Source organism: Vigna angularis, chromosome 2 (assembly GCF_016808095.1).
Source record: "Vigna angularis cultivar LongXiaoDou No.4 chromosome 2, ASM1680809v1, whole genome shotgun sequence".
In the NCBI taxonomy this organism is placed as follows: domain Eukaryota; kingdom Viridiplantae; phylum Streptophyta; class Magnoliopsida; order Fabales; family Fabaceae; genus Vigna; species Vigna angularis.
Window position 1 is genome coordinate 46835650 of NC_068971.1, and position 16858 is coordinate 46852507.

The following is a 16858-nucleotide window of genomic DNA, read 5'->3' on the forward strand; positions in this document are numbered from 1 at the left end:
TATTTCAATATAATTTTACTATTTTAAATTCTTTTTTATTTTAAATAATAAATCACGTTTCATTTTAATATAATCCAGCTTATTATATTTTATTTTAACTTATTTTATGATTAGTAATAAAATGGTAATTTTTTAATTATAACAATTAAAATATTTTTTTAATCTATTAAACAAATCACATCTTTTACAAATTTTTATCTTAATCTCTTAATTTTTTTTATCATTTTTCTTTTCGTATAAACAACATCATTTTGACCTTTCTTTCTTTTCAATTTCACTTTCTAAAATTTGTATTTAGAAATAATCACACGTCCTCCTCTGGTATAAAATCATCTTACATTTTGAGGATAATCTTTTATTATTATTTTGCTTTTAAAATAAAACTTCTTTTTCTTATTTACACTTAAATAAGTTTGACTAATGTAATTAAAATGTAGTATTAATTGTTATCACCATATAAAAAAGTTATGTAAATTTAATTAGAATTAGACTTACATATGTCCTCTACTTTTTTTTTTCTTATATAGATCACTTTTTGAATTTTATTAATGTGACTAGATCATTAATGTTTTGTTCACTTAGAATGAATTTGGGGGAAAGTAATTGAGGAGATTTGAGAGAATTTGAAGGTAATTTTTTTTGTTGTTGTTTATTTGACTGAATTTGGAGGTAAATGATAATGGATTTAGAAAGATTTGATTGATGTGACAAATTAAAAAAATTTACTTCCAAATTCACTCTCACTTCCTTCCAAATTGATGTGACAACGTTTAAGATTTTTTTTCTTCTTCAAATTATACCGTAAGTACAATTTCTATTGTTAAATAAAATACATGAATATCCAAAATCCCTCATTTTCTATTGTTAAATCTAAGGTTATATTTTTAGTTTTATTTTCATAGAGCCATTTTTAAATCAATTTTTCCAATTTTTTCTTAACGTATTAAATCTATTAAATTATAGTTACCAAACAAATAACTATAATTTAATTATTTATTATTTTGTGTTTAAATATTATTAGTTAACATCATTATAAATTTATTTATTCAACACTCTAATATTAAAAATGGAAAAATGTTATAAAAATTATCAATATTAAAAAGTTATCTCTTCGTTTTTTACATGTTTTTGAATTACATATGATATTTTTTTATTTATTTTGAATTGTTTATAGAGTTTAACATTATTTTAATGTAACTTTTATCTAAATTTCAATTAAAAAAATTATAATTTTATATTTAAAATAAAAATTTATAATTAAATAAGTCAATAAATTAACTTATTTAATTCAATTATTTGAATTTTTTCAAGTGAAATAAATTGAATTAACTCCTCAACCATGATAAACCGGATCGATTCTACGCCGGTTAGCCGTTTTGACTGCTGTACTTCTTAGAAAATCTTGCATTAAAAAGGGAACTTTGCTACGTTGATGTCCCCATGAAAACAAAAGTCTGTAATTAGCTGCAAAAACACATAGTCACTGCACTTTTCTTTTTTCATGTAAGAAGTCTGCAGTAAACACCGGACAGAAAGGAGAAATTTTAAGCAGAACCCATTATTTGCGGATTCATGAATTGAAACGTGAAATCCCCAATGACTGGCGATTTTCTTCGGACTCTGCTCTCTCTCAAGATCGCCGTCTTCTTCTTCATCGCCGTCACCTTCTTCTACTTTGGCAAACATTGGTCCGATGGCTACAACCAGCTCGTGTTCTTCACCACTCAACGTTCCGACCCAGATCCGAACACGAGCCCGGTCGTTACCATGTCGCCGAATTACGCTAAATCCTTTAACCTCTCCGCCCTTATTGACCAGAACATAACCCAACCGGTGCCGGAAAATGCCCCGCCGCCTCCGCTGCCGGAGGTGTCGATCGAGCAAATGGGAATCCTGAACAATAATGGGACGATGACCAAGGAGTTCGAGGTGGGGGATTTCGAACCCGGTATGGTGGATCAGTGGGTGAACGAGTCCCAGGTTGAGAGGGAAGGTTCTGCTTCTAATTCTAAATTGGGGAGGAAAAAGTTTGGGTTGTGCTCGCGCGAGATGAGGGAGTATATACCTTGTTTGGATAACGAGGACGCGATTCGGAAGCTGCCTTCCACGGAGAAAGGGGAGAGGTTCGAGCGGCATTGCCCCGTGCAAGGTCAAGGGTTGAATTGCTTGGTTCCTGCACCCACTGGATACCGTACTCCTATTCCATGGCCCAGAAGCCGAGATGAGGTCAAAACGTCGCCTTTTTGTTTTTTTCTCTTCCAGTTTAGCCAGATGGATGTTTCGAGATTCAATTAGGAGGATTTTAAATTTGGTTTTGTTTTTTTAAGAGATAAAGCCTAGATACTGTTATATAGCTGCTTTTGATATTTTTCTCCTGTCATAGTTATAATTTCACCTTAGTTTTCCAATGTCATTATCAAGATGAAGCTTCTATTTTGATAGGAGAACAGCGTCAAAAGCTCTAATATAACTTAAGATATCCTTTTTCTTTAGGTTTTCATGAATATAAGTTTTTTGTGTAGGTATGGTTCAATAATGTTCCTCATACACGTCTTGTTGAAGATAAAGGAGGCCAAAACTGGATTTCTAGAGACAAGGATAAGTTTAAATTCCCCGGAGGTGGCACTCAGTTTATCCATGGGGCAAATGAATACTTGGACCATATTTCTAAGGTTATTAATTTTGTTGTTTTTGTATGCTTTGATTTTGGTTTTGCCTTACCTTTTTGTTGGGAAGTAGTTGCATCTAAGTGGAATCTGACATGGGATTTTTCTGATTACAGATTATTCCTGAAATTACCTTTGGTAGGCATATACGTGTTGTTCTTGATGTTGGTTGCGGGGTTGCTAGTTTTGGTGCATACTTACTGTCACGGAATGTTGTCACTATGTCTGTTGCTCCCAAAGACGTTCATGAGAATCAGATTCAGTTTGCTCTTGAGCGTGGTGTACCGGCAATGGCAGCAGCATTTGCAACTAGACGATTGTTGTATCCAAGTCAAGCTTTTGACATGATACATTGCTCACGCTGTAGAGTTAATTGGACTAGAGATGGTATGTATTTCTCTTTCTTATATGATAAGTAACAGGGTCTGGTAGTAACGAGGAGACATGTTATATTGAGAGGTCTGTAATGGCTAATCAACCTATAGAAAGTAAAGAATCCATGTTTGAACTGCCACTTTTCTTGGTAGTGATATGTAAATAACATTATTTGTGTTATGATGCTTAGAACTTATCTTTATTTGTGATGAAGATGGGATACTGCTGCTTGAAGTAAATAGGATGCTAAGAGCAGGAGGTTACTTTGTCTGGGCTGCCCAGCCAGTTTATAAGCACGAAGAAGTTTTAGAAGAACAGTGGGAAGGTATAGCAATATTTTCTGAAGCTTTTTACAAATAGAGTTTGTCTAACTCTTTATTACCAAGAATGCTGTCTAAACCTATGGTGAATGTAACCTTTGATTTGGTTATCTCCAGAGATGCTTAATCTTACAACTCGACTCTGTTGGAATTTTTTGAAAAAAGATGGGTACATTGCAGTATGGCAGAAACCAGCTGAAAATAGTTGCTATACAAACCGTGAGGCAGGAAGTAAACCTCCACTGTGTGACCCAACTGATGACCCAGACAGTCTTTGGTATTGTGCTCAGGCCTTCCTGTACATTGATGATTGTACATTTCCATCAATCCAGATGATTATAGCCAGAAGTGGTTTGTAAAATTATTACTGTCATTCTTATACGTGATAGAGTTTTCTGGGATAGAACCAGAGAGTAGAAAATAGATGCATTTTGCTAATATATAGGTTTGCATTCCTTAAAGAAGTAGAAAGAAGCAGAGTAGCATGTTCCTTCATGAACGTTGAAATGTTAAACCAAGTTTTCCATCATAAAGAAAGTTGGATACAATGTTCATTTAGATTAATATTATGAAGTTTTTAGCTCAATTCTAAATTAGGACTGCTGAACTGTAAAAATGACGATGGACTATCTCACCATGATCAATAGATAATTGTAGCAGCCTTTTCTGTCATCAATTTCTAATTTTAATCTGCACTTTCTTCTAATAGTTAAGATTTTTAGAGGGATTACTAAAGCACATGCCAAGTTAGAAACAATAGTCCTTGTTAGGAGAGGGTGAGTTTATGAAAAAAGGAATAAAACATTAAATGCCTAACGACCTTAACTGCCTTAGCAATTAGGAGGAGCGGGGTTATTGGTTGTATAAATAGCAAATAAACAATTGTAGTTGGGTGAATTGTTTTGTTCGTAGTTCTAACAGGGTTATCATCCTAAGGGGGGAGTTTAGGCTCTCTAGAGGGAGGTTATGCTCCCAAACCCAGCCCTTGTAAAGAGATTCTTTTACGGTGAATAATAGCAAAACACATTCTTCCATTGCTATTTCTATCTTTTGAGTGTGTTCTTGTTAGGTTCCAAACTCAGGAACCTAACAATTGGTCCGACCTGCCGGATTGAAGTGGGGGTGAAGGATCAAGAAACTGCCGGATCCAAATTGGGCACGAAAACGATAATGGAGAGAAGTACAGAGTGGCGATTGGAGGCAATTGAGATCACTATGGAGGGGATGAAGGCGGAGTCTGCCGCAGTACGAAGGGACTTACAACATATAATGAGGATACTGGGGCTGCAGGTTAATAACACGGAGGGGCAGTCAGACGATAGCTCCGTGAACGAGAATCCACGGCAACGAGAGGAGGATGTTGGAGGCAGAGGTGTAGGCGACCACCAGGAAGATCAGAGACCATGGCGGAAACGGGTGGATTTACCCACATTCAAAGGGCTGGAACCCCTTAGTTGGATCAATAGGGCGGAGCGATTTTTTGATATACAGAAAGTGACAGGACAAGAAGAAAAGGCAGAGGGGCAGTGCGTCTTACTGGTTTAAGTTTTGGAAAGAAAAGGCCAAGAACCGTTCATGGGAAGGCCTTAAGGCAGCCATGGTCAATCGTTTTGGAGGCGGATTCCGGGGGACGATGTTCGAACGATTGGCGACCCTGCGGCAGGAGGGTATTGTGGAAGAGTTCGTTCGCGATTTCAAAATACTGGTAGGGCAAACCAGGGGCGTATCGGAAGAACAAGTGTTGGGCTATTTCCTCGCCGGTTTGCGCGAGGACATCAAGGGGCACATTTGAATTCTTGATCCTCAGGAGCTGACGATCGCGATGAGAATTGCGAGAGACGTGGAGGACGCGGCAATTAGAGCGAGAGGGGGACGTGGGCATGCGACATAGAATTCGCAATCTTGGGGATGAGCGGTCAGGGCAGTGACAAGAAATGAGAACGATTGCCCTGGACCGAACGGAATGGGCGGACCGAACGGAATGGGAGGACCGAGTGTCAACACTACACCGAATGGTATGGGCAGACCGAACAGTATTGGGGAAAGCGACAACAACAGCCGAACGGTGAGGAACCTGCCTTATCCTGAGTTCCTGAAGAGAAGAGAAGAGGGGCGATGCTTTCGCTGCGGGGGACCGTTCGGTCCTGGTCACCAATGTCCAGAAAGGAGTTTGAGGGTGGTACTCTTAGCAGAGGATGAAGAAGACGATGAAGAGGAGGATTTGCCACCACCCAAGCCTCCTGATCAAGCCTACCTATTTCAACCTTGAGCACAAGGTTGTTTCGGCCGAGGTGTAATGTTAGGAGAGGGTGAGTTTATGAGAAAAGGAATAAAACATTAAATGCCTAACGGCCTTAACTGCCTTAGCAGTTAGGAGGAGCGGGGTTATTGGTTGTATAAATAGCAAATAAACAATTGTAGTTGGGTGAATTGTTTTGTTTGTAGTTCTAACAGGGTTATCATCCTGAGGGTGAGGTTAGGCTCTCTAGAGGGAGGTTATGCTCCCAAACCCAGTCCTTGTAAAGAGATTCTTTTACGGTGAATAATAGCAAAACACATTCTTCCATTACTATTTCTATCTTGAGTGTGTTCTTGTTAGGTTCCAAACTCAGGAACGGTCCTCCACTCAACCCACCTTGGGAAAAAGATAGACAATATGATATAAAAAAACAAAAAGAATATTACGTGGTAGTCTATATAAATGAAAAAAATGATTATTTTTCTGTAAATATGGCTGTGCTGCGCCCCTGGTTATATGTGTGTATTTTGGGAAAAAGATAGACAATATGATATAAGAAAAACAAAAAGAATATTACGTGGTAGTCTATATAAATGAAAAAAATGGTTATTTTTCTGTAAATATGGCTGTGCTGCGCCCCTGGTTATATGTGTGTATTTTGGATTTCTATTTAGAATGTTGTATGCCTTTTCTGGTTACACACTTGGAGCCTATGTTGCTTATGGATAATAAAACATTTAGCATGTTATATCAATAAGTTTGAGTGAACTGTCATAATAGCTTTTGATGCATTATTATTAAAATTTAATGGCTCATTATTGGCGATTTTGTTAATTAATTGATTAATCTAGGTATGTTGATCTAAAAGCATGCATCTCTGAATTGCCTGAGAACGGATATGGAGCAAATGTCAGTGAATGGCCAGCTCGTTTGCAAGCCCCTCCTGACAGGCTTCAAAGCATACAGCTAGATGTTTTCTCATCCAGAACTGAGCTATTCAAGGCAGAATCTAGATATTGGAAGGAAATAATAGCAAATTATGTTCGTGCTTTACACTGGAAAAAGATCAGACTAAGAAATATTATGGACATGCGAGCAGGTTTTGGAGGGTATTGTTTGTCTTATTTACTTTCTTGTTATAGATTTGCATTTGTGACTTTTCAGTATGAGAATCTTCAATATATCTGTGTTTTTCAGATTTGCAGCAGCATTGATTGAGCAGAATTTTGAAAACTGGGTTATGAATGTTGTTCCTGTTAGTGGTCCAAACACTCTTCCAGTTATATATGACCGTGGATTGATTGGAGTTATGCATGACTGGTATTTCACTAAGCTAATTTAAGATAATATCAGTTACAGGTGTTCTCAATTTTGTGCTGTGGTTTATTAATTTCAAGTACCTAATAGTTCTCCTTTTGTCGAAATCCTCTAAGTTACTGTCAACTTGTCAAGACGTAGTAACATTTTCATTATTTTAATGTAGGTGCGAGGCATTTGACACCTACCCAAGAACGTATGATTTATTGCATGCTGCCAACCTCCTTTCTGTTGAGAGGAAAAGGTAAAATTTTCTCCACTTGTGTATATCTTTATCTTGCCAATTATTATTATATTTGTATCAGTAAAAAAGAAAAAGAGAGTATTGCACCAGGGTTTGGGCATTTTCATCGCCGTCAAGCAAACTAGTCTGTCTTTTTATATCCAATCTATCATCCTTCTTATCCTTATATACTGCTTTAAATAAGCATATATTTATGTTACTAAATTTCGATGCTGTCATGAAACAAGCATACACACTTCATCTCAATATTCATGCATGGTGAAACATATCACATTTCATTGTTCATGTGCAGCATGCATTACTTGAACAGAGGAGGAAATATAAACAGAGTTTGTTGCAAAGAGGAACCAAGTCTACCACAATCAAAAAGCAATAATTAAGCCTATAACCTACGATTTGATCATAATTTAAGATTTTATACAAATCTGATTTTGAACAAATTCATTACAATATCAAATCAATACATTAATTAGGAAATACATGATACAAAATTTAAGGGCGAACTTTCAACTACTTTAATATTTCATTGATCATTCAGAGTATGCATCATGACTCTCTCAGTTCTTAAATGTTTGATGTCTGCTATCAAATGCATTTCTCTCTATCAGATGCAATCTCTCATCCATTATGCTTGAGATGGATCGGATACTAAGACCTGGTGGACATGTATACATCCGTGATTCTCTTGAAATTATGGATGAACTTCAAGAGATTGGCAAAGCAATAGGCTGGCATGTGATGTTGCGAGACACAGAGGAGGGGCCTCATACAAGTTCTATGGTATTGGTTGGTGAGAAGCACTTACTACGCTCCTGAAGCCAAATAGGATAAATTGCATGACTTTTCTTTGACCTTGAACTGAAAGTTATCAACAGAGCATGGGAAAAATTGGTATTGGAGAGGAGCTGGAAGATGCAAGTGCAAGTACTACTACGCATTTGAGAAGTCCAAGAAGATGCAGGTGCATGCACTTCCTTACAAACCTGAAGAGGTCGTGAGCGATTATTTATTGATACTACTGTTCTTGAGATCCCTGAAGCTGGATAGGTCAGGTGCATCATCTAACTTATTTTTAAAATTCAATTTATTTGTATATTCCAAAGCTCTACGTAGCTTAAATATATATTTTTCTATTTTCCCATGATTATAAGCACATTTGGTGTTGGTCTTTATAACAATTTTCCGTCTGTTTGTACCTCTGATTTGTTGAAAGTCCCATTCGGAACCAAGCTAGTAGGGATACAAATCAACCATAAACAAAAAATTATAGAATTCGAAATCAACAATCTGTAACTATTATGACTTTATCCACTTTTGTCTCTACATTTTTTGAATTATTTTGTTCCTTAATTAATACTAGAAATTTTTTGAATTATTTAATATTGTTTTAATTACATGTAATAAAAATACCACATGAACTACATTTAAAGTTGAATTTTAAAAGCAACTGCACACTGTTGTCTCCTATTTAATATGTATTCTCTCCATCTTTTATTTTATTTGTTTAAAATATAGAGGACAAGTCCCCTATTACTCAAGGATTCGTTTGTTGATTAGGATCCTATCACCATTATTACTCTTATCATTATTGTTCCTATTGTTGCCACCATCCCATTGTTACTTTCACGTCATTACTTTTACCACCATTGTGTTATCGCCAATCCTTTCATCACCATCGTTGTTACTAACCTCTTATGTACATCATTATCATTGTCATCTCTATCATAACAACTTTTCGATTGTTAGCTAGCTCCACCGTCATGGTTGCTATATTCACTACGACTACATTCATTATTGTTATCATAACTTTTGTTATCACCATTATTATTGCAAGTATCATTGTTGTTATTACTATTACTACATTATCTTCATCGTGGCAACTACCATTATATCAGCACTATTAGCACCACCATAAGAGACATTGAAAAAAAAAACATTGAAGAATAAAAGAGAGTATGAATTGCTATCAATTTTTTTTTTCATGTTTTTAGATTGAGTGCAATGAGAAAATTTGTAGAGATACCAAAATATTTACAAATACAATTGTCAATAACTAACTAACTAATTCTCACACCTTCAAACAAATATTAGTAGAAAGATAACTCCCAAGGAGAATAACTACTCCTACATTCAATATTCATATCCCCCTCCATAAACTTAAGGTGGTTGAGTTTTGAGAAGAGACTCGACTAGTTTGAGTTGGTCTCCTAGGAACATAAATCTAGTTGGAAGAGTAGTTTGGGCAAGGCATCTAACCATTGATCCTGGCTGGAATATGCTGATTGTAGCTGTCCAAACCATTGTCCTGGAGTTTGTTATAAACTATACAAATATTTGTTGAGTTAGCACACTAAAGATTTATTATCTTGTCCAAAACTAGTTTGTTGTTGCCTATATATGGTTTCATCAAGAAGATCATTTAAGAGTGTATAGTTGACATGTAGGTGTAATAGATCCCACTTGTTAGTGATTGTTGTAATTAGAGAAAATATCTTTAGAATCTTCCTAATTAGAAAATATAGATATATAATCTTTTATTTTATTTTATTTTCCTAGTTTCCCTATTTCCCTAGGAGAATTAGATTATTACAAATAGCGGATATGAGAATGTATTTTTCATGATTGAGAATAATAAATCAGTCTTATTTTCAACTTGGTGTTAGAGCTCCAAATCTTGGGGCTCCATCCCGTTGCAACAGTCGCACCGCCGCCGCTGTTGTTGTCGCCGGTTGGGGTCGTTGATAGGGCAGAAAGGTGCGCCCAACACCGGCGATCACAACGCCGGAAGTCGCTCCGTGAGAGGAGCCGCCACGCGTCGCCATAGTCGCCGGCGCGTGTAGCCCACGCGCCTACCTCCGGCGAGACCCACTCGCCGCCGCCGCCACAAGGTCGTCGAAGCCTCCTGAGGTCGGTGACGACCCATTTGGCCTATATTTGAGCAGATATGAGTTTGAAGGTTTTGCTCCTCTTCTCGGGTTGACCCACACGCCGTCGTCGTCTCGGAAAAGGTCACCGGAGACTCCTAGTTCCGTTCTACGTGATGTCTGAAGTAAAAAGGGTTCCTTTGGGAGTACCTAATGACCTACCAAATATAGGAGGTACCGATCGGTTGGATGGTCATAATTACTTACAATGAAGCCAATTTATTCGAAGGGTTCTCAAGGGTCGTTCAAAACTTGATCACATAGATGGAGGAGGACCATGACCAGATGACACTTATTTCTCAATTTGGGACAATGAAGATTCATTAATTATGACTTGGATGTGGCAATCCATGATTCCTGAGATAAGGAGAAATTATATGTTCCATTTTTCTGCAAAAGAAATATGGGATGATTTACAGAGCACTTTTTCTTTAAAAAAGGATCTTGCTGCTTACTATGACATTGAGAACAGGATATTTAATACAAAACAGGGCTCCCTTTCCGTATCAGAATATCACGGAATCTTGAGTGGTCTTTGGATGGAATTTGATCAAAACCAAACAATAAAGATGTGTAAAACAGATGTTGTCGCTCTTGCTGAATTCATTGAAAGGGGAAGAATCTTTAAATTTCTCCAGGGCTTGAATCATGAGTATGACCCAATCCGGGTTCAGATTTTTTGAAGAGAAAAATTACCATCCCTGTCAGAAGTTTTTTTTTATGGTAAGAGGAGCAGAAACTCGGAGAATTGTCATGCTAAATGGAGGGATCTCCAACACAGGCTCTGCCATGAAAACTGGAAAGGGAGTCCATAAGGGAACAAATGTTGGGGGAAAGATGTTTGAAAAAGGTACTCATGGGGACTATTGTTCATACTGTAAAAGATCTGGACATACCAAGGAAATATGCTTCAAACTCCATGGAAGAAAGAATGTTCTCGAACGCATGGGAAACAACAAAGGGTGTACTCAAAGATGGGTAAATCATACTACCTCAGAACAGGAAGCCACCAATAAATGTAGTTCTTCACAATCTAATCCACAACCACCAGATCTTGATATGAAAGCTTATAAGGAGAAACTAGAGCGTTTGGAAGCAATGGTTGAATCAATGAGTAAGCTCTCTGGATCATGTACTCTGTCCATAAAAGGTAAGATTTATCTCAATAGTGTTGGTCAAGTGTCTCAAGGTATTTGGATCCTTGATTTAGGTGCAATTGATCATATGACACCATTTAGTGGGTCTTTCGACTCATATGGTAAAAGCAATAAAGCACAACTTATTATGGTTGCGAATGGTCAGGGTATACCTATATGCGGCTCTGGGAATATAATTTTTGGACTCATCTATTATATTGAAGGATGTTTTACATGTTCCTCAATTAGCTAATAGTCTTATCTCTGTGCAAAAACTCACAAAGGATTTAAATTGTTCAGTAATATTTTTCCAACTTATTGTGTTTTTCAGGACCTTGCCATGGGGAAGACGATTTTAACTGCCAAGGAGCAAAGTAGGTTGTATTTTTTAGAGTTTGATGACCAAAGCAACACACAAATTATGAGTCAACAAGCTACATTGAGACGTGGGCAAATTCCCAAATATGGCTACATCATCAAAGGCTTGGGCATCTTTCATTTAGTCTTATCAAGTCCTTGTTTCCCCATTTGTTTACCAAAGAGTCTGTTGAGTCTTTTAATTGTGATATTTGTCAATTGTCAAAACACCATCGTGCATCTTATCTTATTAGTAATAAAAAGAGTATTTCTCCATTTGATTTAATTCACTCTGATGTTTGGGGTCCTGCCATAGATTCTATTTCCGGAGCCAAATGGTTTGTTACCTTTATTGACGATTGTACCCGTGTCACGTGGACATACCTTATGAAAAATAAATCTGAAGTTTTTCAAATTTTTGTTAAATTTCCCGTCTTGTCCAAAATCAATTTGGAAAAAATATCAAAAGAATTAGGTCTGATAATGGTACTGAATATGTGAATCATGAATTTCTCAATTTTTTGTCTCATAATGGTATTGTTCATGAACTAACATGTGTTAACACCCCTCAACAAAATGGGGTTGCTGAAAGAAAGAATCGTCATCTTCTTGAAGTAACTAGAGCTATTCTTTTTCAAATGTCTGTTCCAAAATATTACTGGGGAGAAGCTGTGTTAACTACCACATATCTCATCAACAGGTTACCCACTCGTATCTTAAATGGCATTAGTCCTATAGAGTCTCTATTATCTTTTGTTCCTTCTTCTTCCATAATAACGAGTCTACCTAGTCGAGTCTTTGGATGTGTTGTTTCTGTTCACTCACATCATCCTAACCGTGGTAAATTAGATCTCAGAGCTCTTAAATGTGTCTTTATTGGGTATCTTTCTAATAAAAAAGGGTACCAATGTTATCATCCTTAGAGTCATCGCGTCTTTATCACCATGGATGTCACCTTTCATGAAACACAATCCTTTTATGTCAGTCCACCACTTCAGGGGGAGAAAGCACTTGAAGTGGATGAACACTCCTTCTTGTCATTACCACGTTTGTCTTTGCAGGATGCCCAAGACCTGAGCAATGAAGCTATCATAGTCCACAGTGAGGAAGAAGAGGAAGAAGACAGATTTTTTGGCAACAAATATGAAAGAAGAAAACAACCCACTTTAATTCTTGAGTAAGAAAAATTGTCTAATCCGGAGGTGAGGATCCCTGAAGATATCAATGAGGAAGAGGTAAGTATTACTGAGGATTTACCCATTGCATTGAGAAAGGGAAGAAGATCATGTGCTAAATATCCTATTTCTCAGTATGTTTGCACTAACAATCTCTCTGATAAGCACAAAAGTTTTATTGCTGCCACAGAAATTCCTACCTCAATCTAGGAGGCCATGAAAATTGAACATTGGAATCAAGCCATGAAAGAAGAGATGAATGCATTAGAAAGAAATTCAACTTGGGAGATTGTTGATAAGCCAAGAGACAAGAAGGCAATAGGGTGTAGATAGATATTCACAGTGAAACATAAGGCAGATGAGACAATAGAAAGATATAAAGCTAAATTGGTGGCAAAAGGATATACTCAAACATATGGGATTGACTATGAGGAGACATTTGCCCCAATGGCAAAGATGAATACAGTTCGAGTTATTCTCTCTTTGGCTGCCCATTTTGGATGGGACTTACACCAGCTAGATGTGAAGAATGCCTTTCTTCATGGAAATCTAGATGAGGAAGTGTACATGGAGATTCCCCCAGGGTTTGAAGTGAAAAATGAAAGAAACAAGGTATGCCTCCTGAAGAAAGCATTGTATGGTCTTAAGCAATCCCCTAGAGCATGGTTTGGAAGATTTACAAAAGCAATGGTTTTCTTGGGATACAAACAAAGCCAAGGAGATCATACTTTATTCATAAAGCACTCTTCTACAGGTAAAATCACTTTATTACTTGTCTATGTGGATGATATGATTATTGTAGGAGATGATGAAACAGAAAAGTTGACATTAAAAGATAAATTGACATCTCAGTTTGAAATGAAAGACCTAGGAAAACTCAAATATTTTCTTGGAATAGAGGTTGCCTACTCCAAGAACGGAATTTTCATCTTCCAAAGGAAATATGTACTTGATCTCCTCAAAGAAACAGGAAAGCTGAGATGTAGAACCTCAACAGTTCCTATAGAACAGAATCACAGAATTGGAAGTGAAGAAAGTGCTTCTATAGAGAAAGCCCAATATCAGAGATTGGTAGGAAAATTGATTTATCTATCACACACAAGACCAGACATTGCTTATGCTGTGAGTGTAGTGAGCCAATTTATGCATGATCCAAGAGAGAGACACATGCAAGCAGTTGACAAAATTCTCCAATACTTGAAGTCAAGTCCAGGAAAGGGGTTATTATTCAAGAGGGAAGACACATTGACTATGAAGATATATACTGATGCGGACTATGCAAGTTTTATTACTGACAGAAAATCTACTTCTGGGTATTGTGTATTTCTTGGAGATAGTCTGGTAACATGGAGAAGCAAAAAGCAAGGTAGAGTATCCCGTTCTAGTGCAAAAGCTGAATTTCGAGCCCTTGCTCAAGGAATGTGTGAAGGACTCTGGATGAAAATCATTTTGGATTATCTTAAAGTCAAAGTGGAGAACCCGGTGCAACTACACTGTGACAATAAGTCTGCTACGAGCATAGCCCATAATCCAGTACAACATGACAAAACCAAACACATTGAAATTGATAAACATTTCATCAAAAATAATCTTGACAGAGGATTTGTGATTACAACTCATGTTTCTACAAAACTTCAAATAGCAGATATTTTTACAAAAGGGCTTCCTCTGGGTAGATTTCAAGATCTTGTAGGCAAGTTGGGAATGATTGATATTCATTTACCAACTTGAGGGGGAGTGTTGTAATTAGAGAAAATATCTTTAGAATCTTCCTAATTAGAAAATATAGATATATAATATTTTATTTTATTTTGTTTTCCTGGTTTTCTTATTTTTCTTTTTAGGAGAATTAGATTATTACAAATAGAGGATATGAGAATGTATTTTTCATGATTGAGAATAATAAATCAGTCTTATTTTTAGCTGTGATAACAAGAGTAATTATAATCTTGATTGTGACTGATTTTATAACAAGAGAGAACCGTGTTGTTGATGAAAACCTTTTGCTAAAAGTTTAGTTTTATACCTGCTAATTGTCATCTGCATTTTCTTTTACTCTAAAAATCCACTTTTATCCGATATTTGTTTTGTTTGGAGGAAGAGTAACTAATGCATAATTGTTGTTTTTAATCAAAGGAGTGTATTCGTAGCACAAAACCATTTTGGATTAGTTAAGTCTTTATATTCTTAATAAGTAAGACATAAAGATGGAGGAATCCTACGTCATATTTAAATTATATTTGGTTTGCATGGGATGTGTTTTGAGGTAGAGGAACAAACTTAAAGCCTATATTAGAAGATGACACAATGTTGGAGAGGTGAGTACTTGACTCAATGGATTTTTCTAATTGTGAGAAAGAACAAAAAGGTTTGGACCCATTAGAATTATGTACAGTGATTTGAAAATCATCAACAATAGGTGTAAAGGAAGAGGAGAGGAGAGAGCACGAGATTGAGTTGTTATGGAGGGAAAAAGTGCATGAAAAGAAAATCCAAATTAATTAAAAACTTTTTTTGGAGATATAATTTTTTCAGTGAGAAAGACATTTACAGTCTTTACGTAACCTAAAAAGATGTGTTTATGATATCTAAATTCCAATTTGCACCAAAGATGGAAGTCTATGTTACTTTCTAACACAACAAGCATTGCAAAAACACATTTTACTACAAACAGGTATATTACACTTGTAAAACATGAGACTACATGTTGATTTGGATGATCAAGTCCACTGTGCCAAATTGAAGACTTTTCTATATCACAGGAATTCGCAGAGAAACAGGAACATGATTAGAAACTAAGCTAAAAAACGATGAAGGAGAATGCATCTTGAGATTTGGAGAACAATTTAACTTAAGCAAGACTCGTTAAAATTTCTAAATTAAATTAAATTTCTTAAGTTAAATGTCCTTTGATAGAAAAAAACTTACTGTTTCACATTTTGAAAAAAACAAGACATGGTTGATTGTTCTAAATAGTGAAACTTTATTTATATAGTTAAACAATTTTATCTTTAACATGCAATTGCAATTTTGCTCTTCTATTAGATGGCAATGAAGGTTTTTCTAAGTACAGATGCAACATTTGTGGTTTTTGTTCTTCACAGAAAAAGTGTTAGTTAGATTTATTGAGTTTTCGAGTTTTAATTTTTTTGTTTCGAATACTGGAGTTTTTAGTTTGGGTTTTTTATGGATTGTGTAATATCGGAACTTCTTAACCGTGTGATTTGGAAGTGTTTCAAATTATACAATCCTAAGAGAAAAGTGAGTTTTTCTATGTCGTGTGATCCAAAAACTCTAAATAGTACTATGAATTTCTCAATTCAAAATAACAATTTTGGCGTTTAAAATTATATTTTGAATTGTACTTTTAAAAAATATTAATAAGCATGAAAAAATAAACTTTTAAGCATTATATCATTGAGAAGAAGAAGATACTTTTAACTAAAAATGCATCCAAATTATAACAATGTAATTACTTTTCATAATTCATATTATTATTATTATATTTATTTTAATATATTATTATTATATTTTAATACTTTATCAGCACATAAATAATTTACAAAAGCAATGCAATCAGAAAGTGAGAAATTAACATAAAAGTAGAATAAAAACATAAATAATAATTTAAGAGAATAACAAAATAATTTTATCGTTATTATTTTTCAATAGAGTTAGAAATTATTCATCTTAAATTATATGAATCTAGCGTTTTAGTTTTTGACATTTCAAAACCACTTTATTTTTCCTAAAGAAATATATTTTTTTTTAAATGTCAATACATGTAAAATAAAATATATTTTTAAAGAGAAAAAAAGGACAAATAACATATCCCAACATAAGCTGAATATCGTGAATTTATTAATTTGAGTGTCCATACCCAAAAAAATTAATTCAAAATATTAACATTTAGATTATATATATTTTATTTAAATTATGAATATATATTATTATATTACCAAACTTAATTGTGAAGCAGACATTCTTTTTTTGAAACTATCATTTTCCTGTTAAATTTCACACCAATAACAATTATATTAATTCGTGTTTTAATATTCTATTAATTATTAACGTCTTAAGTGAGTTTTTAAATATTTATAATATT

The 16858-nt window shown here is 35.3% G+C and overlaps 1 protein-coding gene across 3 annotated transcripts; it reads left to right on the forward strand.

Annotated features, from left to right (window-relative positions):
- The first annotated feature begins 1423 nt into the window (after nucleotides 1-1423).
- Nucleotides 1424-11741, forward strand: LOC108329142 (probable methyltransferase PMT11). 3 transcript variants are annotated; one of them, XM_052872899.1, is made up of 11 exons: nucleotides 1424-2226; nucleotides 2523-2672; nucleotides 2783-3053; nucleotides 3256-3366; nucleotides 3479-3638; nucleotides 6452-6709; nucleotides 6798-6920; nucleotides 7084-7161; nucleotides 7770-7951; nucleotides 8037-8213; nucleotides 11553-11741. In XM_052872899.1, the coding sequence occupies exons 1-11, from the start codon at nucleotides 1597-1599 to the stop codon at nucleotides 11597-11599; spliced, it is 2187 nt and encodes a 728-aa protein (XP_052728859.1). In that variant the 5' UTR covers nucleotides 1424-1596; the 3' UTR covers nucleotides 11600-11741. The 3 variants fall into 3 exon arrangements, with proteins under 3 accessions (XP_052728859.1, XP_052728858.1, XP_017418690.1); XM_052872898.1 differs by lacking the exon at nucleotides 11553-11741 and having other exon boundaries at nucleotides 8037-8358; XM_017563201.2 differs by lacking the exon at nucleotides 11553-11741 and having other exon boundaries at nucleotides 1425-2226; nucleotides 7770-8468.
- The last annotated feature ends 5117 nt before the right edge of the window (nucleotides 11742-16858 follow it).